Genomic DNA, 25,397 nt, shown 5'->3' with positions numbered 1-25,397 from the left:
GTGGTCAGCACTCAGTAAAGGAACTTTCTTCTCCCTAGCTCTGAGTAGGGGTCATCCAACCTTGGCTTGGTCCCTCCTGTGAACAAGAACTATCTATTTCTGATGGTGTCTTTGTGCCTTTGCAGATAGGGCAAGTTAGAAAGATCTTCCTTGAAGGAAGCAAGCCGCCTCCCTCATGACCTCTGCTTTTCCGAAGGGCTATAGGACCAAGCTGGTGTCACACACATCCTCCTTCTGTCCCTGTCCTGCGGTACCTGGGGCAAGTCTCAATTTGCTGGAGCTTCAGTTTCCATGTGTGCGACAGTAGGGATCTCATTATGACATGTACCTGATAGTACCTATTTCATTATTCCTTTAACAGGATTAGGACCCTGTCTAGCAGCCTGGTGCCCCTTAAATGTCAGTGCGTATCAACCCAAGCATGCTTCAGGAGGGTCGTGCAGTTGGGGCAGTGAGTCCAAAATCGTCCCCCCTCTTCATCTTACTCTATAGGCAGCACCGCTTAATGGTTTTCAGGGTGAGCTCCGTTGCTAGGCTACTGGGGCATAAATATGGGCCTGGTATTTACATAAGGGAAGACGTATCTCATGGGTGCAGGGGAGTTTAAGAGAGTTAACCCGTGCGTGCGGCTTAGAGCCTTCCCGGGCACCAGAATTTATCAAGCACCTGCTCCGGACGAGGCTTTGGGGGTACACATATTAATGAGGCCAAGGGTTAGCCCCTGGGAAACTTACATTCGGGCGGGAAAGACAGGCTCAAACAAGGAAAATGTAGCAAATGATATCACCAGGATGCCAAGGAAACTGGCGGAAGCTCGCTCTGTAGCTTAAGGTAGGGCAGTATCCCTCCCCGCCTATGCCAAGGTCAGGGCAAACCATGGCAACACCGCCACCCGCTCAACAGAAAATCAGCCCTTCTCGGGAAAGCGATGGGGCCGAGAGGCGGGGTGGGCGGTGGCTGTGATCAAGTGGAATTTCCTCTCCTCCAAAAATCAAACACCGGAGCGAAAGGAGAGGGCGCGTGCTCCCGGCAGGCTGTCCGCGAGGTGCGGGGGCGGGCCGGGCGCGCTCGGGGTCCGGGAGGAGGGGGCGGATCGGAAGGGGAAGCGGGTCGGGCCAGGTGGGCGGGAGAGGAGGGGAGGGGTGCGGCGCGCTCAAGGGGTGTCTGCCCGCGGGTGGCCGCGGCCGGGCGCTGGGACCCGCGCGGCCCCTCCTCCTGGGGGGGGACCCACCCCTCCGCGGTCCTCGGTCGCGTCCCTCTACCTCCTTCTCCTCCTCCTCCCCTCCCCCCCTCCTCCTCCCCTCCCCCCTCCTCCTCCCCTCCCCCCTCCTCCCGGGCCCCTGGAAGAGGCAGGGCTGGAGCCCTGAGCAGCCGCCGCTCCTCCTCCCGGCAGGCCGGCGGATGAGTCAGCTGACGGCGGCGCCCCAGCCTCTCCCCGCCGCGCCGCGCGCCCCGCGCTCCCCCGAAGTGGCTGCGAGCCGGCCGCCCACTTTCGGGGTTTGGGGGACAGACAAAGTGATGCGCGCCTTCTAGAGCCGCGCCGAGCCGCCGCCGGAGCCGCTTCGCCGCGTCAACTTTCTCCCCCCACGTCCGCTCCCGACCCGGCCCTGAACCCGCCCCAGAGCCGCTTCGGGTGCGGGCGCCTGGGCGAGGGGGGTCCCGGCCGTCCAGGATGGCTTCCAATTTTAATGACATAGTGAAGCAAGGGTACGTGCGGATCCGGAGCAGACGCCTGGGGGTAAGTATCGATCCTTCCCCCCTCCCCTGCGCTTCTCCCGGTGCGTTCGATTGTCTCCATCCTCCGCCCGCATCCCCGGAGGCCGGCGGCAGAGTCCGCGGCCGCGGGCGGGCGGAGGGCGCGGCGGCTTCTCGGCCCACAGCCACGTCGCCTGCGGCTGCCCCTGCCAGGCCGGGTCTCGGTGTGTCACGGATCTATCTTTATCTCTCGGATGACTTGGCTTTCTGATGGTGGCCGCGTGTTCGGCTTCGGGAGCCGCTGGAGCCCAGCGCCTGGAAATAAATATTTCTCGGTAGCCAAGGGAGTCGGAGCCCCGAAAGCCGGCTGCGGGTGCTGAGCCTGCCGGATGCCCCCGGTGCCCCTCTTCCCACTCGCCGCCAACTTAACTTTTCCAGGGGATGGATGCGAGGCTGAGAAAGAGGGCAGGCGCTCTCGCCGTGAGCAAGGTCGGGGACCCTCTGACCCCAGGGAGGATTTGCTGCTCAGCGGAAGGGCTCTTCCGGCGTCCGGTCCTGGACCATGACCCGCCGCTGTCCCAGGTGTGGGCCGCGGCCGTGTGGGCTGGTCCTCGGGCCAGGCCAGCTCGGGGTGGATGCCCGAATCTGAGTTTTCTCTGGTCCTTATCCGGGCTGGTGGATTTCTGTTGCCGTAACACACACAGGAAGCCCACTGGAAGATTCTTCGGGGTGGAACCTAACACCTGGTGCAGAGCGGGCTCTCCCTAAATGTGGACCACGAGAAAGAATGAATGGGTCTGGGGGTACTTGTTGGGGACCGAGGTTGGCACAGGGATGGCTTCTCTCTTCAAACTCCTCTTGTGCTCCACTCCCTTTGCTCCGCCTTGATAGGACTTCAGAGAGAACTCGTTTTGCTTCTCTTTGAGATTGAGTGATGAGGGAAGAATTCTCCAGAGACGGAGAGGATACTGGAATGATTTTTTCTCCCCAGATTCCAACCTATCTCATTTCCCTTCGCCTTGTGTCAAATATTGTTGCTGGTTTTGTTTGTTTGTTTGTTTATTGGGTGTGTTTGGATGCTGGCATTGCGGGGGCAGAAAGTTTACTTTAGTAACGTTTGAAATCATATCCCCAATGATGTTCAGTGGCCACACTGGGAGTATATTACAGTGACAAACTGTCTTTCCCCGCAAATACATGTCATTAGCACCTTTCTGTGCCTTGGTTTTGGTACTTTCTTATGCGTTAGATAATTTTACTGAAAATTGAAAAGAAATTTCAAAGTGCTAACCAGCGAGGGAGGATGAGAGGAAACATCTGTAATTATTAGAAACTCTTGCCTGATTTGTTTTGACCCTTTGCAAGCTTGCTTGCTTTTTTCCCCTGCTGGTTACCATGTTTCAGCAATTATGTCCCATGCTCTTGTGAATATATACATATATAATTAGGAAGAAATGTAACAGAATTTACCAGTCCCTATCAGCCCTGTGCAGGTTTCTTTGATCTTTTCTGCCATGCACATATTCTCATCAGCAGGAGCTACTACTGTTAGGGTACTTACTTAACTTAGTGACTCATGCAAAGGGCAAGAAATAATAGGAGTTTTATGTTTATGATAACCTTAAGGGCCAGCTGAGTTGTTACCGTTTTAAAGGGAGCACTAAAAACACCATTCTAATTTTAGATTTACTCCACCAGGTCAGTTGAGGAAATTGATAGGAGACATCCATTCTGTGTTAGGGAGCATTCCGATAGGAGGAAGACATGCATTATTAATGTACAAAATGTGAATTATTCATAAGGATCAGGGTGTATGCCAAATTGTGACACGTGGTGATTTATTTGAAAGACTAGTTATCCTAGCTTCCTAGTTTATGGTAATTGAGATTATTTTTCTGTATTATTACAGCTGACATAATATGGTCCTATAAATATTGTGCCAATGTTTACAGACAGATATTTGAAGCAGAAGGAAAGGAAATACAATTTAGTTTGTACTCATTTTATATTGTACATACTGAATATTGGATGCCAGCAAGCAGTCTCCTTTCTCAGGATTTCTTCTTCTTGTCTGTGTTACTACTCAAGTAGGTTTGAGTATCTACGGAATGATGCTAACTGCTCATGGAGAGAAAGGTCAAAGATGTAATCAACAAAATCTGATTGTACTTATTAATAATTTATTAATACCAGTTTATTTTTAAAAAGTCTTCTTATGATGTAATTGATTTATAAAATGAAAGAGGCTGATTACACAGTTGTCAGAAAACACTACAAACTGAAGTTTTCATAGAGGTCCCAAGTAATGAGGAAGAAGGCTTCAGGGAACAGTATGGACCCTTTGTCCGAAGTGAGGAATGTCAGTGGTGTTAATCCAGGGTGCGTAGAGCCTGGAACAGCATGTGTCTTGTGTAAATCTCAGCCAGCGCTGGGGCATCACTTCTAGTTCAAAGCGGGCACTCATACATGCTCATTGGACTACAGGGTGATGTGTGACTTTGCCGTTCATAAGCCTCTTGAGGAACTACTATGACATAGTCATTTTATTAATGGAGTCCAGACAAATATCTGTGGATTAGAACCATGTTTGGGAGGGTTTATAATTAAACAAGAAAACAGCCTTTCATGGTAAGCAGCTGTTGTGCCAAGGAATGTTCCCTCAGACTCGGAAGAGGAGGACAGAGCCATTTCTGCTTCTGTGAGCTCCGTGACCTTGACCTCTCTCGGCCTCAGTCTCCTAATCTGTACAATGAACACTATTTCATGATGTTGGAAGTATTGACTAAGATCATATCTATGAGAATGTAATGAAAGCGTACCATTGATTCTCATTGTGTTATTTGTTTGATGAAATCAAAGATGAGTTAGGATTGGCAGAAGGATATGGGGATTATTAATCTCTTTATGTCCAGAAGTGTCCATTGGTATAAATGGTTTTTCAGATCTGGATGTTTTCATTGAGTGAAGTTTTTACAAATTCTGTACATTTCAGTGATTTTACAGTGGGACACGAGACATTTTAAGACTGTCTCCATTCACATGAATGAAAGATAAATGGTCATGTTTAGTTGGGATCCTATATAGTTTAAGTTGATTAAGCAATCATTTTACATACAGACTTTTTTCTGTAAACATCAAAAGGCTTAATGAAATTCAACTCCTTTAACTCAAAAGTCTCAGTGTCTTTACATCTGCATTTTCCAGCCTAATCTCTGTTGGTTCATGGAGGTCTCGAGCTGTGTCCTGGGTGCAGGGTTTGCTCACAATGTCTGTGCCACAAGTTAGGGGGCTCTGGGAAGGGGGAGGGGAGCAATTGTCTACAATTATCTGGTGAATCCACAGAAGGCACTAAGAATGCATTCTTGGAGGCGTGATGAATCAGGCGATTTGCACGTCATTAACCTGACTGAGTTTACATGGTGTCCTATAACTGGCCTCACTTGGTTTCTTACTTTGCAACAGAGAGAATTTCCAATCAATAATTGCATGCTTCTGAGTTTAAACTCAGACCTTTTCACCTCATCTATATGCAGTCTCTCGATTACTCGCCTTTAAATCACATGTTGATGCGTCTGTACACCAAGGGCCTCTTCTCTCTAGCCTGCCTTTCCCACCTGGACATTTAAGAGTTTCATACTTAATGCATCCAAACACTTGGTTGTTTCCTCCAAACCACCTTCTCCTGGACTCTGCATCTCCGCCACTAGAGGTCCCTACATGTTAGTTGCCCTGGTTAAAATTAACCAGGCAAGCAAACGAATAGCAAGCAAACCTCTATTGCACTTCTGTTTTCTCTTACCAGTCTTCCCACAACCAATCCAGCACTAGATCCTGTGGGCTGTATTTTTGAAAATGCATCTACAATCTGTCTTTCATACTTTCTGCCACTACCATCCTCGTCCAAGTCCCCATCATCTCCTTCCTGTAATGTTATAATGTTATAAAAATCACATTTGTCCCTGTGGCTGTTCAAACCACCAATGCCTTTCCATGCAATTCAGGGGAAAAGACTTAGATGGGCTCAGAGACCCTTTGCTGACTCAGAACCTTTTCTCTTGCTGTTCCCTCTGGCTGGAATGCTGTTCCCCCACATACCTCTTCCCAGCTGGCTCCCTCATCCCCTTCAGTCTTGCCTCAAATGCCACCTGCTCCCTGAGGTCTTCCAGATACTTAATTTTATTTCTTGCCTCCTCCTCCCCCATATCTTTTTCTGTTTCTCTTTCCCCATATCCCTTCCATTTCTTCTCTCTAGACTTATCACCCCCTCACATACTGGACTTTATTTTACATGTTGATTGCCTGTATCCCTCAAAGAGCACATGAGACTCCTGTGGGGCTGTGACTTCTCTATCTTTTAATTATAGCTGAATGCCAGTGCTGAAATCCTGTCCAGCACTACATCAACAGTCTTCTTGATGAAGATTTCTTGAATGAATTAATGAATTAATGAATTAATGAATCACCGTGAACTGGTTTAAGAGCACACACTCTGACCTGAGGCTGTTAAAATCCCAGGTCAGCGATGGGTTATATGGATTTTTGGTGAGTTCCTTAACATTTGTAAGCGTCAGTCTTCTGTAAAATTAGGGAGGCTCATAGTACCCACCTTATAGCTGGTCCTCATAAAGGGCTCCACACAGTGCTTGACACAATGGAAACCTAATTCATGTTTATTACTGCCCTTTCTCACTACCACGGCTGTTAGGGATGATGAGGTGTAGGTGGTTATTATGTTTATTTACTGCTTCTTCTGTCATAACTCTCATCCTTAAAGAACTTGCTGTTTAGTTGGGAAAACAGACTTAATACCTGTGCAGTAACTAACGGATAAGCACAGATATTGCTTGACAGTGATGCTAGGTATAGAAGGAGTATTTGCCTTTGTAAGATTTTTCATGATCCTTGGATACATGGAAAAAATCATCAGAGACGAAGAAACTCATCTCCATGAAACTTCTGTTTGAGTGAGCTCATCAGATTAGGGGAGTTTCTGCTAATTTGGGGGCCTTTCTCTTGGGTGCCAGAGAATGGATTTGAAAAACGGGTTAGTTAATGGCCAGAGTTTAGGCAGAAATATTTTCTCACTCCTTTGCTTCCCTGTTTGACCCAAACCAGTTTGACAGAGCAGCTGCAATATTCCCTTTAGGGTTTGGGATCTGTAGATGATCCACAGATGACCCACCGTTTTAATGACAAAGTTATATTCATAACAGCGAAATTCAGCCATTCAGGAAGCTACATGGAGCACTGTTTTTCATCCTCAAGAAAAAGAGGCTTTGGGGATAACTTTGTAGTGGTGAAATTGATGATCACCTAGACTGAATACACTGGCCTATGTCCAGACCACTCAGCGTCTTGGCCCCACGTGAATCGACTTCTCCAGTTCCTGTGTCAGAAGTGCTTTGCTGCTGGTATTTTCATCATCTTTACGTGATGGTCTGTGTGGATGTTATGATTAATGGTGCATAAAGTCCAGCCTTTCATCATCCTCACCTAAACTGACTTAAGCAAAGAATGGCCGATTTAGTGACTTCATGTGTAGACATAAGCCAGATTACTGATGGCATGATTGTCCCCACATCTGCCGTATTTTGCCCCACATCTGCTATATTTTTTTAGCCAAATTTATTGACTAGAAATATTTATTTCTTAAGCAGCTTTGTAATTTTTATGAGAAATCATGATCCTGGGTATTTTAAGAATTTAGTTTTCATTTGGGCTGTATTTGCTTTCATTTGTTTTATCATTCATCAGATATTTATGGAGTGCATACTAGTACAAGATCAGGGTAAACCACCTTAAATAAGACAGGTCCGGTCACTGCCCTCAAGGGACTGATGGTCTGTAATTGGGCTTGTATTGTTAACATGAGATTAATATATTCACTGTACTTAAGGATGAATTAGTCTGAGTAACAGATAAAATATTGAAGTGCAAAGATCTCTGCAGAAACCGCCCTGTTCCATTTTTGTGAAATGAGGAAGGTCAAATTTGATTTTCCTCTTAACTCCAGGAATTTGATTCCAGTTGGGTGGAAATTAAGCCTTTGGAGAGTCTAAGCTGGGAAGAGATTATGATGCCTCCTTCCTGCAACCTCTGTTCCTTTGAAACTCAAAATGAAATTGTGAGTTTAGAAATGCCACAGATATGTGTGAATGTTGAAGTTTTAAAATAGCTTCTTTCTAGGATGCAGATGGCTAAATTTTGAGTAAGTATCTGGAAGCTGATCTTTGCCAAGCAGTAGGGGGGCTGTCTTTATTTTACTAGTGCTCTGTGTCTTTCTTCACGCCCTGGTTCCCGGAGAACATAAATGTTAGTTTGTGTGTATTATGCTCTTGTGTGGTGTCCTTTAAGTAGGTTCTGGGGATAGAATGCAGGTGAACATTCTGCAGTGACGCTTTATAGCTTTTATTAGATTCCTGGTGATGTCCAGACCACGCTGCCCCCAGGCCTCTCACTTCCCACCCCCTACAACTTCAAAAGATTAAGAACCACTGTCTCATTTTTTAATTTCTTTTTAATTTTTATTTTTAGATGATAGTAGAGTCACATGCAATTGTAAGAAATAATGCAGAAAGATCTCTCATACCCAGTTCCTCACAATGGCAATATTCTTCAAGTATATACCGTAGTATTACAGCCAAGATACTGACATTGGTACAATCAAGAGAAGGAACATTCCCTCACTACAAGGTCCTTCTTGCTTTTTTATAGCTTTCCCTACTGTTCCCCCTCCCACAGCCTTAAAGCCCTGACAACCACTAATCTGTTTTCCATTTCTATAATTTTATCATTTTGAGAATATTATACAAATGGAACCATATGGCGTGTAACCTTTTGAGATTTGGGTTTTCTTTTTTTCCTTTTTTTTTTTTTTTTTTTTTTTTTTTACTCAGCAGGATTCTCTGGAATTGTTGTGATTGTTTTGGGTATCGTGGTTCATTCCTTCATGTACCATGGAATGGATGGACCGTAGTTTGCTTAGCCATTCTTCTACTGAAGGACATTTAGGGTGGTTTCCATTTGGGGGCTGTTACAGAAAAAGCTGATATAAATGGTTATATACAGATCTTTGTAGGAATATAGGTTTACATATCTTCTAGATAAATGCCCAGGAGTGCCACTTTGGGTGGTATTGATATTTGCATGTCTAATTTTTTAAAGTAACTGCTCAAATGCTTTTCATAGTATTTGTACTGTTTTATGTTCACACCAGCAACATAGAATCCGGTTTCTCTGTGTTCCTGCTACCATTTCATGTTGTCATGAAATAAAAAAATATTTTTTATTCTAGACATTCTGATATATGTGTGGTGATAGCTCATTGTGGTTTTGATTTACATTTTTGTAATGGGTAGCGACGTTGAGCTGCTTTTCATGTCTTATTTGCCAGCAGGATATACATTTTGATAAAATGTCTGTTCATGTTTTTTGCCCATTTTCTAATTGGGTTGTTTGTTTTTTGACTGTTGAGTTTGAATGTTCTTTATATATTCTAGGTATCAATCCTTTCAGACATGTGGTTCTTAAATGTTTCCACTCAGTAGGTAGCTTGTCTTTCCTACCTTCTCAACAAAGTCTTTCGCAGAGCAAAGGTTTTTAATTGTGATGAAATCCAGTTTATTTCTTTCTTGCTTTTGTGGATCATGCTTTTGGTACTAACACTTTGCCCAGCTCAAGATCCCCAGTGATGTTTTTCTAGAAAAAAAATTTTTTTTTTCTAGAGTATTACCTTTTACATTTAAACCCATGATCCATTTTGAGTTAATTTTTGTGTAAGGTACACATTTAAGTGTCGATTCATTTTTTGCCTATGGATGGCCAATTGTTGCAGCATGCTTTGTGGAAAAGTCTTTTCTCCATGGAGCATATTTATGTGTTTTTATTCTTAAGTCATTTATTCTGTTCCATTGCTTTGTATGCCCATATATATGTAGCAGTATGTCTGTATATGTCTATATGTATAGCTATACAATAATCTTGAAATAGGGTAGACTAATTCTTCCCACGTTACTTTCTCTTTTTCAAAATTGTTTTAGATATTGTAGTTCCTTTGCCTTTTGATATGGAGTTGAGAATAATTTTGACTGTAACTACCACAGAGATTGCTGGGACACGCTCCCTCCCTCCCTTTCTCCTTTTCTTCTTTTCTTCCTTCCTTTCTGACTTTCATAACTGAATTGATGAATTATTTCTTTCCATGGTGGCAATAGCGTACATTTGAAACTGACACTTTTGCTTGGACCTTAACTTGGTCACTTACTGATTCTATGGCCTTGAGAAAATTGCTTATTCCTTCTGAAATTTTGCTTCGTCGTGTAAAAAAATGAGGATAGTAATATACTTCTCACAAAAGATAAGTATATCAAACTCTTAATCCTGCACCTGACTCATAGGAACTTAATGAATAGTGATAATGTTGATTTTTATTTTTTTTATTATTGAAAGATTGAGGTGATATTTGTTGTTCATTGTCTATAAGAACAATAAGCTGGTAAAAATAAATTCACTCATCTCAGCAGAAGAGTCACGGTGTTGGTAATGAAAAACAGAAAGCATTTAGCTTTCCTCTTGCTGTTAACTTTAGTAATATTGGACTCATTTAAGAGTCACTCCTGAAACACTGTGTTAGAAAATATAGAATTGGCCCATACCTTTGATTCAAAGACTGATCACAGTATTTTTTGCCTACCAACTCTAATAGTGGCCCTCAAACCTGGGAATTGTATATCTTGAGAGAAAGTAATTATTAGGGCAGTCAATAACATTGAGTCACAAGATAAGAAAAATGTTACTTCTTAATCAACTTGTCTCAAAGAACAAATGCCTTGAAGTCCTTTTACGTTTAAAATTTTATTTATTTTATTTTTGTTTTTATTTTTAAAAGATTTTATTTTACACATCTCTGTACCCCAAGATGGGGCTCAAACTTACAACCCTGAGATCAAGAGTTGCATGCTCTACCAACTGAGACAGCCAGGCACTCCCTGAAGGCCTTTAAATAGAGAGAGCACTGTACTTAGTTGCAGAGGCTTTGGGTAACAGTCCTATGTTTTATTGTATTCATTAACTTTATATTGCATTAAATTTTACATTTACCTTCAAGGGATATTGGTTTTCCATTTAAGATAAAAATGTGTAGCTTCCTCTTTAAATAAGCTTATTTAATAAATTTAAAAAGTAAAGTTGTTTAATGGATCGCTAACTCATAGTGCAAGCATACCACAGAGTAGCAAAAATTAGGAAGGTAAGGGCTCCTGGGTGGTTCAATTGGTTAAACTTCTGCCTTTGGCTCAGGTCATGATCTCAGGGTCCTGGGATCAAGTCCCACGTCGTCGGGCTCCCTGCTCAACAGGGAGTCTGCTTCTTCCTCTCCCTCTGCCTGCTGCTCCCCCTGCCTGTGTTCTCTCTCTCTCTCTCCCTCCCTCCCTCCCTCCCTGTCAAATAAATAAAGACAATCTTAAAAAAAAGTATGAAGGTACGTGGTGGAACTCAGTATGGCACAAATCCAATGTTGGCCTATGCATGACTGAGCTTAGGAGACTCAATGACGATTATACTTCTCTTCTTAAGTAGGTTCCTCAACCCTTATATGTAAACCTTATACTGACCATATTGCTTGATTCTATACAAATACTTAAAAAATTGGTTCCTAAGAAAAAATATCCCAGGTACTCAACACATCCACTTTAAAAAATTCCATCTGATATCACCATATGTCCCTTCTCACCCTAAAAACCTCCACAAATTTATCTCAAATTTACCTAAACCTTTATTTTGTCTTTTCTTCACTAATGTTTACAGTGAATACTTTAGTGGTTAACAGAAAGAAAAATAAGTCTGTCTTACGAATGGGCTAACTCAAATTAAAGCACTGGTTTAAGTTCAGAGCTTTTCCTTAATACAAGTTTCACTATTTAGGAAAGCAATTAAAGCCTTAAAATGCATTTTATTATCTTAAAGCCACTCAATAAAATAAATTTATTTTAAAAACCTTCAAGAAATCATACCTCTCTGAATCCCCTAGCAAAACTGACTCTTCATGTGAACAATTTCTTTAGGGCTCCAGGTTTCCATCTCGTGGGCTAAGCTGCAAAAGAACCACTTTTTAAGCCCAAGTTGTATTATACCAACATTGACCCCAGACAGATTGTTATGAAACAGGGCTAGTTCTCAACATCCATGAATTCAGATGGAAAATGTGGTGTGAAGTGAAGTTTGAAAGGAACATTTCCTGGGGAGTTTGCCCTGAGAGGTCTTCATGGGTTTGAACAGATCTCCATTAATGGCTCCTCTTTTCTCTGAATTTCTCCTGCACATTTCTCTCTTGGTCTCCAGATTTTAACTTTATAATTCCTGCCTCAGAACAACCTACCAGGACCACTGCATCTAAAAAGTCTTTTTCTCACATCCCTCTAGAGCATCCTTCTAATTGAAGAGTATGAATAGGTTTTTAAAAATTTTCTTAACTTTTGTGCCAGATACTTTTCTTCATAATATTTTTGTAGGTTATTTCTTCTCCTACTAGGGTTTAAGTTTTAGGAGGCCAAAGACCTTAGCTACCTAGTTCACTCTGTATCCCTCAGCTCTCTGCCCATAGTAAATGTTCAATATTTGCTGACCAAATGAATGAGTGATTTTGCTACAGATCAGAATAGTAAAATGAGATATTCACATTATATCCCACTTAATTTTGTTGTAGGTTTTGTGCTGGAGTGGCAGAATGTTCTAGAATTTCTCATAATTGCGGTTGGTATGTAACCTGCAAAGTCAGTATCGGAATATAGCAATTAATGCTGGAGGTTTAGACTGACCCCCTTAAAATTAAATCTTACTTGGTTTCTTCTTGTGGTAGGCAATATGTATATTGGATTCAGATTAGAAAGTACAAAGTTTGTACATTGAACAATAAGATTTTCTTTGAACTTTGTTCCCAGGAATCCAGTTCCCAGAAGCAACCACTGTGAATATTCCAGAATAGTCTATGTATAGCTAGTTTTGTATGTGCATGTGTGCGATATATAATTACATCCTCTTCTGTGCTGTGGGTTTCTTATTCAGTGCTATATCATGCTTTTCAATTATTAGACAGGATTCCAGTGTATAAATAAATTCTGTCCATTTATTTAATTACTCATTCTTCTTTCTCCCTTTTGTCTGTTATTAAAGATGGGTGTGAAGAAGGTGTTTTGTGCCCATTTTACAGATCACAAGACTGAGTGCCTGAGAGGGTAAGTTTTTGTCCAAGTCACATAGCTGGTATACAGCAGAGCCCAAGTTTGAGTCCTAGCTGCCAGTCTGTTGTGGAAAAGTTGAGTAATTCTTTTTCTTCCCTGTGACAAGCAGTGCCACAGATGACCCCTTCTCCCACCCAGTGGTGAGCCTACTAGTAGATGAATTCCTAGAAGTGGGACTCAGTGACCAAAGTGTATTTACACATAAACTTTTATCAAAGTTGCCTTGCCATCTATGAGAATGCCTGTGTTCTTCTCATCTTGCAAAAGTATGCTTTGAGATTTTCCGAGGTTTTGCTAATCCAGATGGTGAAAGACAGAGCCATTTGTGTATGGATTTTCTCCAGTCTGAGGTTGAGTTCTTGGCAGTTTTATAATTAGAATCTTTTCAATTTTGTTGTCTTTTTTCTTTTAGGGTAACATTCAACTTTAGTTATTACTAGGATTTAGTAAGGATGCAAGGATTTGCTTTATTAGAAAAGCACCTTCGTGGGAAAGGCTATGCAGAAATCTTTCATGTAGAAGATACAGTAAATCATATGTTTACTGTCACTGTGTTTTTAATTTTTATTCTAAAAATAGAACTATAAAATTGAAAATTTAATCAGTATCTATTGGGTAACAAGATGTTTACTGAATCAAATAAATAAATATTGACTAATACAGCCTGTATATATTGATTAATGCAGCTGGTATCTTTATTAACCTGGTCTTATTAATCTGTGAGATGCTTCAAGTGGGTCTGGCTGGGAGGCGGGATGAGAGAGCTAGATGCAATTTCTGAATAATCCATTTATGTGGAATATTAATATCCTAGATATTAAGAACCACAAGTCCTTGCTTAGTGTGGTACCTTGAACTTCTCTTCATCTTTTTTTTTTTTTTTTTTTTAAGATTTATTTATTTTATTTTAGAGCAGGGGGAGGGGACAGAGAGAGAGGGAGACATGCTCTCTCCCACTGAGCGCGGAGCCCGATGCAGGGCTCCATTCCCCGGATCCTGAGATCAGGACCTGAGCTGAAACCAAGACCTGACTGAGCCACCTAAGCGCCCCATCTTCTCTTTTCTTCCTCCTCTTTGTCATGTAAGTCTTCTGCTCTTACTGTTTCCTTGCATCTGTAATGCCCTTCCCAGAGTGGCTGGCCCTCACTTCAGTCATCAGCTTAGAAGTCCCCTGCCCAGGGAACAGTTGACCATCGGTGGCGGGTGTCTCCCCGCTCCCCCGCAGGGTATTTTCGGTCTCATTTCCTTTTTGTTTCATCCAGAATCACATTCCTCACGACTGTAATGATCTGTTAGATTACTCATTTCTTTACGTCTCATTTTTTTTCCTACTTACCTCTAAACATCAAGAAGATAAAATCATCAGTTTTGTTAAGGGCAGAATTCTCCATGGCTCAAGTAGTGTCTGGGCACACAGTAGGAGCTCAGCCAACATTTAGGTACAAAATGAAACTCTGAAACAACATTTGGCATATTATATTATGAAGCAGACAGTAACACTCACAGATAATGTGTGTATGTATTTATAAATACCAAGGAGCTCCAAGAGTTGTGCAGTGTTCCATTGCATGATTTTTGGTTGTAAGTGTTTCTCAGGATCCAGTTTGTAGTCCTTAGTGTAGGCCCAGCATGTGGAGGAGAAAAACCTGGCTGGCATTAAAAAAAAAGGGCCTTTCTTTTGCTCTGTCCTAGTGCTGCCGGCCATCTGCTGTGACCAGAGCTTGTCATTGAACTTCTCACACCTCAGCTTCCTTTGCAGCAAGACGGAAGTATTAATGTCTGACCGTTCTGTCTCACCACCTGTCCACCTCTGAGCCAGAGTGCAGTTGTGGGTGGGAAGAACACGCCCAAGCACATGAAACGTTCTGTTTCATCCCAGGCAGGTCTTCCCAGGGCCCGCTAAGTGGAAAATAGAAGAGAAAACTTGGATTCCATTGAGCTGTTTGGGTCAGACCCAGGACGAAACCAGATAACTTTGTAAATCTATTATTTACCTTGAATTTCAAAAGATAGAGTTGACTCTCTAGTAAAAAAGAAAAAGAAAAGAAAAGAAAAAAGGAAGAAAGGGAGGAAGGAAGGGAGTCCACTTTAGCTACAACAAAAGATTGCTTTTATAATGATCTCTCTGTGTGTGTATGTATCAGTTCTTTTTAACTAGTGTTTTACATTACATGTACATGGCAAATAAATAGAACAATGCAAAAAAGAATAGAGTGAACAGGCAGTTTCTCTCCTTCCCCATGCTTGTCCCACTTCCTAGGCATACCATTCTGGTCATATACTTATCTATTTTTGTAGAAATATGTGTGCATAGTCATACATAAAAATGCAGGTGTTTTTGTATAGTTCATTTTGTACATATGGGTTCATATTTAATATTGTTGTATACCCTGTCCCTTTTCTTCTAATTTATGTTGGAGCACTTTTCAGCACCTTTTATGGATGCCCACCGTTCATTTATTTGGCTGTTTCACAATTTCTTTAGTTAACACTATTAATGGACACTTGAAGGTAATGTCTCATTTTGGCTAATTAAACGGTAAAGCAGGGCACATCCTTGTGCATACCTGTATGCATACACAATACTGTATTTCTAAGTTAAATCAAAAAAGGAGTTTTTCTTACAAAGTGGTGTGCCTCACAATTTTGATAAACAGAGACAATCTTCCTTCAAAGGGATTGTACCAGGTATGTTCCCACTGAGAGTGCTCAGGAGTTCAGTATGTGTTTCTGCCAGTCCTAACGTGTGTGGGTGTATCTGTGAGTGTGTGTGTGAGTGTGTGTGTGTGTAACTCTTGAAGGGTATTCTCCTGCCTCCATTCCTCGGCTCAGTCCTCCACTCCCCAAATCTATTCTGCTTACTGGAAATTGATCACCTAAAAAAATATCAAACGTAATCCTACCCTAATTCTATTTCTAAATATTCTCAGATGCCTTCCCCTTACACATAATTTTTCTATAATGTAATTCTATACTCAAGACACGCTGTGGTCTAGAGCCTGCCATATCTCATACCACCCATATCAGTGTTCAGATCAGTGCACCCCCAAGTTGATGCTCAAGGCAACTATGCCATTTCTAGTTCCTTCACTGTCCAGGATTTTTTCTTCATTACTATCCATATGCCTGCTGTTTCATTGATTAAAAAGTTCTTCCTCTTCCTTTTACTTTCTCTATTTTTTTCTCACCCCAAAAATCCCAGCTGGGATGTCCTGGATTTGGAGATGCTTTCCCTGACACCATTCCCCATCTCAGTGGTGGGAGGTCCCACTTGCCACATGTATCCTGTTATATTTAAATTAATCAAAATCAAATACAATTTTAAAAATTAAGTCCCCTAGTTAGACTAGCCACATTTTAAGTGTTCAATAGCCAGATTTCTTTAGCGGTTACCCTCTTGGGCAGTACAGAATATTTCCATTGTCCTAGAAAATTCTGTTGCACAGTGTTACCTTATGTTTCTTCATAACACTCATTGCTGTTTCAAGATACATGTTTTGAGAATATTGTTTTAATGATTGTACCCTCACTAGTCTGTGAGCTCCATAAGGGCACAGCTTGTCCTTGTCTGGGTCCTTGCTTTTTCCCAGTACAGAGGTTCTGTAATTGGTGAATGAATGAATGAGTGAGTGAGTGACTCTTTATAGTGCTTCACTGATCAGTAGACCTCCTGGGAAGGGGCTGAATCCTCCATGCTTTTACCCAAGTCCCCTTCACATTCCAGTTGGGAGTCTTAGCGAAACCCTAATTCTTATACCATCATGATCCAGGAGGATTTGAACTTTGCCATTGGGCTTGATACTTCAGCATCCATTGCCTAATTATCAAAAGGCTGCCCAGGATGGGTTAGACCTGTGCAGTCGGCATCTTAGTGGGCCTCCCGGATCTTCCTCCCCATCCCTCCACCCCCACTTGGAACGGAAGCCTCTCTTTCTCCAGCTGGGAGTGCTCAGAGTGGTTTAGACTGACAACTTGCAGCTATGCCCCCTGCTTCTCCCAAAGAGAGCTGCATGGCCAAAAGCCAAACCTCTTTCCATGGGACACAGCCCACACTCAAGACCTGCCCCATTTGGGATGACTCTGAGTGGGTGGTGGATCTTCAGAGGGCACTATGGAGAGTGGGTCACAGTTGACATGCACCCTAGACTCCCTCCTAGGTATTGCTCTTGAGAGCCCTTCTCATTGAACTTCCAGAATTCAGATCTCCTTAGAATCTGCTTCTCAGGAAACTCAACTTGCAACAATCTGATTTATAATTAAAAATCTGCAGCTTTAGCTCAGCCTTCCAAAGAAGGATCTGTGATCTTTTGTAATATGTTTTTGCTTGATTTGTTGGCCCATGATTCTGATTTTTACCTATTCTCAAAACTAAAATGATTCGTTAATTTAATTTTCATAAAAAGTTTGGTGGCTTATTTCATTTATTAGGTTGTTAAAATGGTCCAGTCTATTCAGTAGAATCATCTGATAAATGAATTAAAATAAAATACCTTAGCCACTTTAGTACATTGAATCTGGACTCCATAAATTATTAGTATCAGCCCTGATTTTTTTTGTTTTGTTTTGTTTCTTGAAGGAGGAAGCTCCAAATAAACAGTAGGCAAGATTCATATGCATATTACTTTAGCGTTTCTTGCCTGAAAGTCTTGATTTCAGTCCTTTTTCCTGCATACCTTTTCACACTGTCATAAAAGGGGAGTGCTGGTTATAGCTTTGCAGCCAGAGGGAAGATAAATGCTTTTGTCTGTGGGTTTGATTCTACTTTATTCCTGAACAGGGCACTTGGCCATCACGTAGCCCACTCACTGAGAGGAGACAATTTGATTTTTCTTCATAGCTGTCAATTTCATTGGGCAACTGTGAATTTCTGGGGAACATTTGTAAAATAGATGGAGTTACAGAAGATATGCTGACTGGCAGATGTTTCGAGATTGATTAAAGATTTAGAAAGAAGTACATTTCCCCAGGCTGCTGGGCTCCCTTTTAATGAGATTGACAGTTTTACACATGGGGCTGAAAAAGTTCTTTATCATACAGAAATAAATTTCTAAAGTTAAATCCACTTGAGAGAGATGGATACAGGGTAAAGTGTGTGTGAAGAAGATTGGACATTTTACTGGTATTTAACTTTGAAGCTTATTTTCTAGAGAAAGATGAAGTCGAATATTTCAAAGATGAAAAAACCCTTTTGTTAGACTAATTGCTCTAATATTAACTCAAAGAGTGGGGCAGCTTTCCACGAGTTCAGGTCACGCATTCCAGGGAACTTTTCATCGTGATTTTAGATAGGCTTTAGGCACATGGAGATAAAAATTAGCAACTTTCATTTCACCTTCCAAAGGTTCAAGCTGAAAAAGGCATTGGCATATTGGTTGGAAAAATGACTAATAAGGAGACTATAAGAGTTATTAAAAAAGTATTTCTTACTATTCTCTGACCTAGAGAGGCATGCAAGTGAAGGTTATACTGAATATAATATATAAAAAGAATAATGTTTTCAAGTTTTGATACTAGAGGCTAGAGAAAAGAGCCAGAATAAATAGACATCCATAATAAAACCAGTTTGATACTGACTTTTCTGATCCCTGTATTTTACTGTTGGGGAAACTGAGGCCCTGAGAATTTCATGACTTCTCCAGAGCTCTGGCCCCTCAGGAACTGACCTGTGAGTCTACAACCTGGGGGCTAAGAGCATAAACCTCGGTGACAGGTGGCAGACAGATCTTTCTAGGCCGCTGACTTACTGTAATTTTGTTTATGTTTCTTAATCTCTCTTAATTTGTTCTCTCAGTTAATTGGTGTCAATAATTATGGTGCCTATGTCATAGGGGTGTGTGAGAATTACATTAAATAATTGATGAAGTGGATTTCATAGCTTGTAGGCTACTTTGAAAAGCAGATTTTGAAGTTGGAGACCTAGGCTGCTTTGTTCCCATGGGTTCGTAAGCCACACCCTCCACCAGGAGCTTCGGGGGGGTGCTTAGTGAATCGAGGAGTGAACACCAAACACCAAAATATGAAGAGGCTGCTACTTGGAATTACCAAGGCTAACCTTGTAATCCAATTAAAATGTTAATTTAAATAGTCTTGTGTTCGAAGGACATACTGATATTTTACCCTTTGAATTCATATTTCCAAACTCTTATAAGTAAATTGTGAAATCATGTAATTGAGGTGTTGGTAAAGGCAGGAGTGGGCAGTTGAAAGGTGGTGTAATCTGTTGTAAGGTGAGAAATTGCCCACTGAAAATCGGAAGACTTCAAGTTTTGCTCTGTTCTGCTTTACTCCATTGTTGTACCTTCTGGAAGATTGTCCTGATACCTGGTGGTGTAGGAGAAAAAGCAAATGGCAGGAAAAAAAAGAGGAATTTTGGTGCACGTGTATGCACAGAGATATTACTGTGTGGGCATAGAGGAATGAGGAAAGGAATGGTTTCTGGTAGGAACTATTAAAAATGTAACCGTGCTTTCCTCTAAGAAGTGGGACCGGGGCAGGTAAGGTGAGGTGGGTGGTCATCTGCTTTTTACTCTTATGCTTTTCAATTTCTTTATTTACCTATTTGCTTATGTATTTTTATGGTGCACATTCATATCTTTTGTACTATAACAAAAACAAATATGACCATAATTGGCTAGAAATAAAGAACAAAGAACATTGGTTGGGAGATGAGACTCTTTGTGAATTCATTTTATTTAAAAATATATTGAAAATGCATCTTTATACAAGGGCATATACGTACATATTGTGTTGTCCTAAAAGATATCATCCAGTAATGGCACTGACCTTTTCTCTTATGTAGCTGTTGGGACTTTGGACAGCAATGGATCATGTTCATTCATACGTAAAGCCATGCATTTGTCACTTCGACTGTATATTTTCCTTTGCAAGAGAGCTAGCTAGGCAGCGGGACCTCCTGCACCTTAGCATAATTATTATGGCTTGTCAGAAACATTATAAGACATCTTCCCAATTACAATGAAATATACTTTCCCTTAGTGATCATTATTAATGTTGTTTTAATTAAGAGCATTGATAGCTCAGGGTTTCAGCCATATCTCACTCGCTGTGGTAAATTTGAGGATTAAACGGTCTTTTCACATACTGTATTATCTGAGGAACAATAGCAGCTCTAGTCAGTCAAGAGAGAAAGACGGGACTGGGTTCTTACGCTCAGATATTTCAAGATGGCTGATTTGGTGGTGAGAGACAGTGGTCAGACCAAGAAAATGGGAAAAGGAGGCTGGGTCAGATTTTTAGAGCAAATGATTCTGATTTGGAATTGCAAGTTACCTTGATAATTTGTTCACTTCTAGTTTCCTGTGTTATTTTGCAAATGTTGGTGTTTGCTTTTATGTAGCAAAATTACATGAACTGTTTTTGAGTTGTGGTCCCAACGATCTGATCTGTCTAAATTGCGTGACTGACATACATTGTTTAAGACTATAATATAAAGCAGGGAAGGAGAAGATCGTGCCCCTCTGAGGTTTCAGTCCAGTCTCAGCCCCTTACAATGTGCTGTCCTTGTCCTCAATGTATAGATGAAGGAGCTGGGCTTACAGGGAATCATAATCTACTCAAGATGGCTTAGCCTAAGTAAGAACCAAAGGAGCAAAAGAGTTGAGGTCCATGCCTGTCTCTGTTTAATCTCTGTCACACTAATGCAGGTTTCTATACACAGTCCTTATAATTTTAGCATCAGTAATAGAAATAAACTGAATGCCTTGAAATGCTCCTATAGGACTGCCTCTTTTAGATATTTTCTTGACCTATTTTATTTATCCAAGATTCTCTGAAAATGAGAAGAAACTTCAGACTTGCTAATGAGCAAAAGAACTAAAAGAACTGCATTTGAGTAAAAACCAAAATTTTATGACCGAAAGACAGTGGAAAGACTGTACAGCTGGGGTGTCTGAGCATTCTTTGTGTGTTTATTTATTTCTGAATAAATAGATTGCTGGACTAAGCTAGGTTCTATAAGTGGAATCTTTAGAAGAATTTTAGTAACCAAGATCTTTTCATTCAAATTAAGTTTGAACACTGGGCACAATGAAAATAGGAAAGACTACATCAGTGTCAATAAAATGTTTTCTGTCTTTTTTATTGTTACTGTTTTGCTGGGTTTTCCACTGATTTCCTTGTAATAATATAAACCTAAAACCCCAACATGAAATTATTATTTTAGTATATATACTTTACATTTTTTTCCATACCCATCTAAAATTTCACTTTGCCAAAAGCAAGGGACACAAGGGCAAAAAGGAATTATTGGGACTTCAAGATCAAAAGATTTTGCAAAGCAAAGGGAATAGTCAATAAAACCAAAGACAACTGACAGAATGGGAGAAGATATTTGCAATTGATACATCAAATAAAGGGTTGGTAGCCAAAATCTATAAAGAACTTACCAAACTCAACACCCAAAGAACAAATAATTCAGTCAAGAAATGGGCAGAAGACATGAACAGACATTTCTGCAAAGAAGACATCCAGATGGCCAATAGACGCATGAAAAGGTGCTCAACATCACTTGGCATCAGGGAAATACAAATCAAAACCTCAGTGAGATACCACCTCACACCGGTCAGAATGGCTAAAATTAACAAGTCAGGAAGGGACAGATGCTGGCGAAGATGTGGAGAAAGGGGAACCCTCCTACACTGTTGGTGGGAATGCCAGCTGGTGCAACCACTTTGGAAAACAGTGTGGAGGTTCCTCAAAAAAGTTGAAAGAAAGGAGCCTAGATGTCCAACAATGGATGAATGGAGAAAGAAGGAGTGGCACGTGTATATAATGGAATATCATGTAGCCATCAAGAAATGAAATCTTGCCATTTGCAACGACATGGATGGAACTAGAGGGTATTATGCTAAGTGAAGTAAGTCGATGAGAGAAAGACAATTATACGATCTCTCTGATATGAGGAGTTTGAGAAACAAGATGGAGGATCATAGGGGAAGGGAGGGAAAAGTGAAACAAGGTGAAAGCAGAGAGGGACACCAACCAGAAGAGACTCTTAATCTCACAGAACAAACTGAGGGTTGCTGGAGAAGAAGAGGGTATGAGGGATGGCATAGCTGGCTGATGGACATGTGCTATGGTGAGTGCTGTGAATTATGTAAGACTGATGAATCACAGACCTGTACCCCTGCAACAAATAATACATTATATGTTAATAAAAAAATAAAAAAGATAAAACTTCACATCCTTGCAATTATATATTTACAATGTCATAGTCTGTGTATAATATCTAAAATGGATTGTGTTCTATTACAAATATTCCCCCAAAGGGTTACATAATTTTTAAAACCACAATTTTGAAGTCTATAATACTCCATTGAGTAGGTACATGATTTACTTCCTAGTTAAAACAGCTAAATTGTTTCTAATTCAGATAACACTCAGGCTTATAATAACTTCGACCATGTTTCGGACCATGTTTCAATGGAGGTGATTAGGAACCTAGAAAGTGTGAATGTTTTTATGACTCTTGATATACATTGTGAATTAGCTTCCTTATGGGCCACACTGATTTACATCTCTGTCAGCAACATCTGAGGGAATGAAGACCAGTTTTTAAGACTAGAACTCTGGCAGCAGGCCACAGATGAGCTGACGTTCTGTTTGCTTTGCAGTCACCCATTCACTGGTGATAGGACTGGGTTGAGGATCCCAAGTTCTACAACAAAGTCATACCTCGTACATGTTTCAGGTGTACATGTTTTGGCTCTTAGCATAAGAATATACACAATGTTTTAGGGAAACAAAAACAAAAATAAACTGTTGGGACTACAGCAAAATAAAAAGCTTCTGCGCAGTGAAGGAAACATTCAACAAAACTAAAAGACAACCTACTGAATGTGAGAAGATATTTACAAATGACATATCAACAAAGCGTTAGTATCCAAAATATATGAAGAACTTGTAGACACCTCCAAAACAAATAGCCCCATTAAAAATGGGCAGAAGACATGAACAGCAATGAAGATACACAGAGGGCTAATAGATGAAAAGTTGTTCCTCATCAGTTACCGTCTGGGAAATGCCAATCAAAATGACACTGAGTTAGCACCTCACGCCTGTCGGAATGGCTACAATCAACAACACAGGAATCGACAGGTGTTGGCGAGGATGCAGAGAAAAAGGAGCCCTCGTGCCCTGCTGGTAGGAATGCCAACTGGTGCGGCCACTCTGGAAAACAGTTTGGAGGTTCCTCAAAAAGTCGAAAACAGAACTACCCTATAATCTAGTGATTGCACTACTGGGTGTTTACCCAAAGAATAAAAAAACACTAATTCAAATAGATACATGCCCCCTCCTTTATTTATAGGAGCATTATTTACAAGAGCCAAATTATGGAAGCAGTCCAGGTGTCCACTGATTGATGAATGGATGAAGGAGAAGTGATGTACACACACACACACACACACACACACACACACACACACACACACAGAGGAATATGATGCAGCCATAAAAATGAATGAAATCTGGCCTTTCTCAATGACACAGATGGAGCTAGAGAGTGTGGTGCTGAGTGAAATAAGTCAGAGAAAGATAGATACCGTATGATTTCACTCATCTGTGTATTTAAGAAACAAAACAAATGAACAAAAGGGGGGAAAAAAGATAAACCAAGAAACAGACTCTTAACTATAGAGAACACACGGATGGTTACCAGAGGAGAAGGGGGTTGGGGGATGGGGAAATCAAATGATGAGGATTAAGAGTACACGTCTCACGATGAGCGCTGAGCAATGTGTAGAATTGTTGAATCACTACATTATACACCTGAAACTACTATAACACCGCATGTTAACTAACTGGAATTAGAATAAAAATTGAAAAAAGGAATATACAGTGTTTTGTGAGTTCCATAATTCAGGCCCTCTGTAAATTCCCTAACTCATTTAGGAGTTTTATTATCGCCAGAGAAAAATGAAATAGGCTCTTTGAAGTGGTGAGCTGAGCTGTGTTTAGCACATTAATAACTGCTGCAAATGATTTCAGTGAACTTTTTGGTTTCCTTTGTTCTAAAACTGGAGAGAGGACACATCATATCTATTTCTGAATTTTGAGCAAACTTCACATTCCTCAGTTAATACTCGGAGTGCGGTTCTCTTGTCATGCTTGCCAACAGTGGAGAGCATCAAACTTGGTTTTGTGGCTTATGCCCTTTATTGGTTATTCTCCATCAAGAAAGCGATCTACATTGACTCTGAAGTTGGGAAAGTGGGAGCTCTTTTTAGTTAAGTTGTGTCCTGAATGAAGGGTGCACCTCTGGCTTTTAGTTGTCTGTGCACAGCACTACCAAAAATCACATTAGCAATCGAGACCTATTTCATAATCATTATACCAGTGATCTGTTCCCTCCTGTAGTTTAAAATATTTACTACACTTATTTGCATGTGTGGATCTGTGCATTTCACACATTCATTTATTTATCCACCTCCTTTTTCTTGAGGACCTATTATGTGCAAGGCGCTATTCTTAGTGTCAGTAGAGAAGTGGTGAATCAGAATAAACTGGAAAGATAGGTTAATGATAAATGCACTTGTTTAATCCATAATGGTAATGTTACTGTAACAGTTTTGCACTAGCTGATTTAAAATTTTTACGGGATTCACATGTCTGAAAATTTAAGCATTAAAAGTTAGAACGGATACACAATGAAAAGTCTTCTTATAGCCACAACGATATTATAAATGGGCAATCAGTGTTACAGTTTCTTATGTGTTTTTTGAGGCAAATAGCAACATACACACATACAGTTAAGTTCACATATGTGTTATGTTGTATACTCCATTTTTCCACATCGGTGGCATGTGTGCTGGTAAGTTATTCTGCATCTATCCTGTGTTGCTTAGTAAATTTGGAACACCTCTCCTCATCATTACTTATATAAGATCAGGCTCATTTCTTCTTTTGCCTGGCTGTATGGTATTCCACTGTGTTAAATATTATATTAAGTTTGAATTCTTGAGACGATTCATTTTTCTCATTTCTATTGTTATAAATAGCACTACAAAGAACATCATTGTGCATAGGTTTCATTCCTTTAGACTTTTTTTTTCTCAATAAGTATAATTGTGAATTTAAAGTGGAGTGAATTTTTAGGGCTCTTGAAAAATATTTTTAAAATTATAACCCAGAAGTACAGATCCACAGTGTGCACAGAATACTGTACTTTGTATAAGAAGTGAGCACTGTAAGGTTATATAGTAATATTGTCTGTATGTCTTGTGTTTGCATGAGATACTAACAAATGTTCTTATAAATATGTGACAGGCACTGATTCAGGGGATAGAAAACGGAGAGATAGGAGCCAGGCTGATCAGTATATACCTCTTGACAGTTCAAATTTTGAACCATGTGAATGGCTTACTTATAAAAATCATAAAATTTCAATTTTAACTATGAAGTTAAGAATTGAAATGTAATTCTCTATACTGCCATTTTCAATATATG

The 25,397-nt window shown here is 40.7% G+C and overlaps 1 protein-coding gene across 4 annotated transcripts in view; it reads left to right on the top strand.

The window, feature by feature from the left end:
* Positions 1-25,397, top strand: part of DOK5 (docking protein 5) — a 373,470-nt gene that overhangs the window by 210,772 nt on the left and 137,301 nt on the right. Inside the window, exons 1-2 of one of the 4 annotated variants that reach the window (XM_032350292.1) lie at positions 1,027-1,045; positions 1,394-1,738. The exons of 1 other annotated variant lie outside the window; for it this stretch is intronic. In XM_032350292.1, the coding sequence (XP_032206183.1) occupies positions 1,673-1,738 (66 nt within the window). In that variant the 5' untranslated portion in view covers positions 1,027-1,045; positions 1,394-1,672. Of the gene's footprint in view, positions 1-906; positions 1,046-1,328; positions 1,739-25,397 lie in introns of those variants that run through there. 2 more of the 4 variants (XM_032350289.1, XM_032350291.1) reach the window with 2 other exon arrangements.

Source organism: Mustela erminea, chromosome 7, assembly GCF_009829155.1.
Source record: "Mustela erminea isolate mMusErm1 chromosome 7, mMusErm1.Pri, whole genome shotgun sequence".
Classification (NCBI taxonomy): domain Eukaryota; kingdom Metazoa; phylum Chordata; class Mammalia; order Carnivora; family Mustelidae; genus Mustela; species Mustela erminea.
This window is presented reverse-complemented; position numbering and strand designations above follow the sequence as displayed.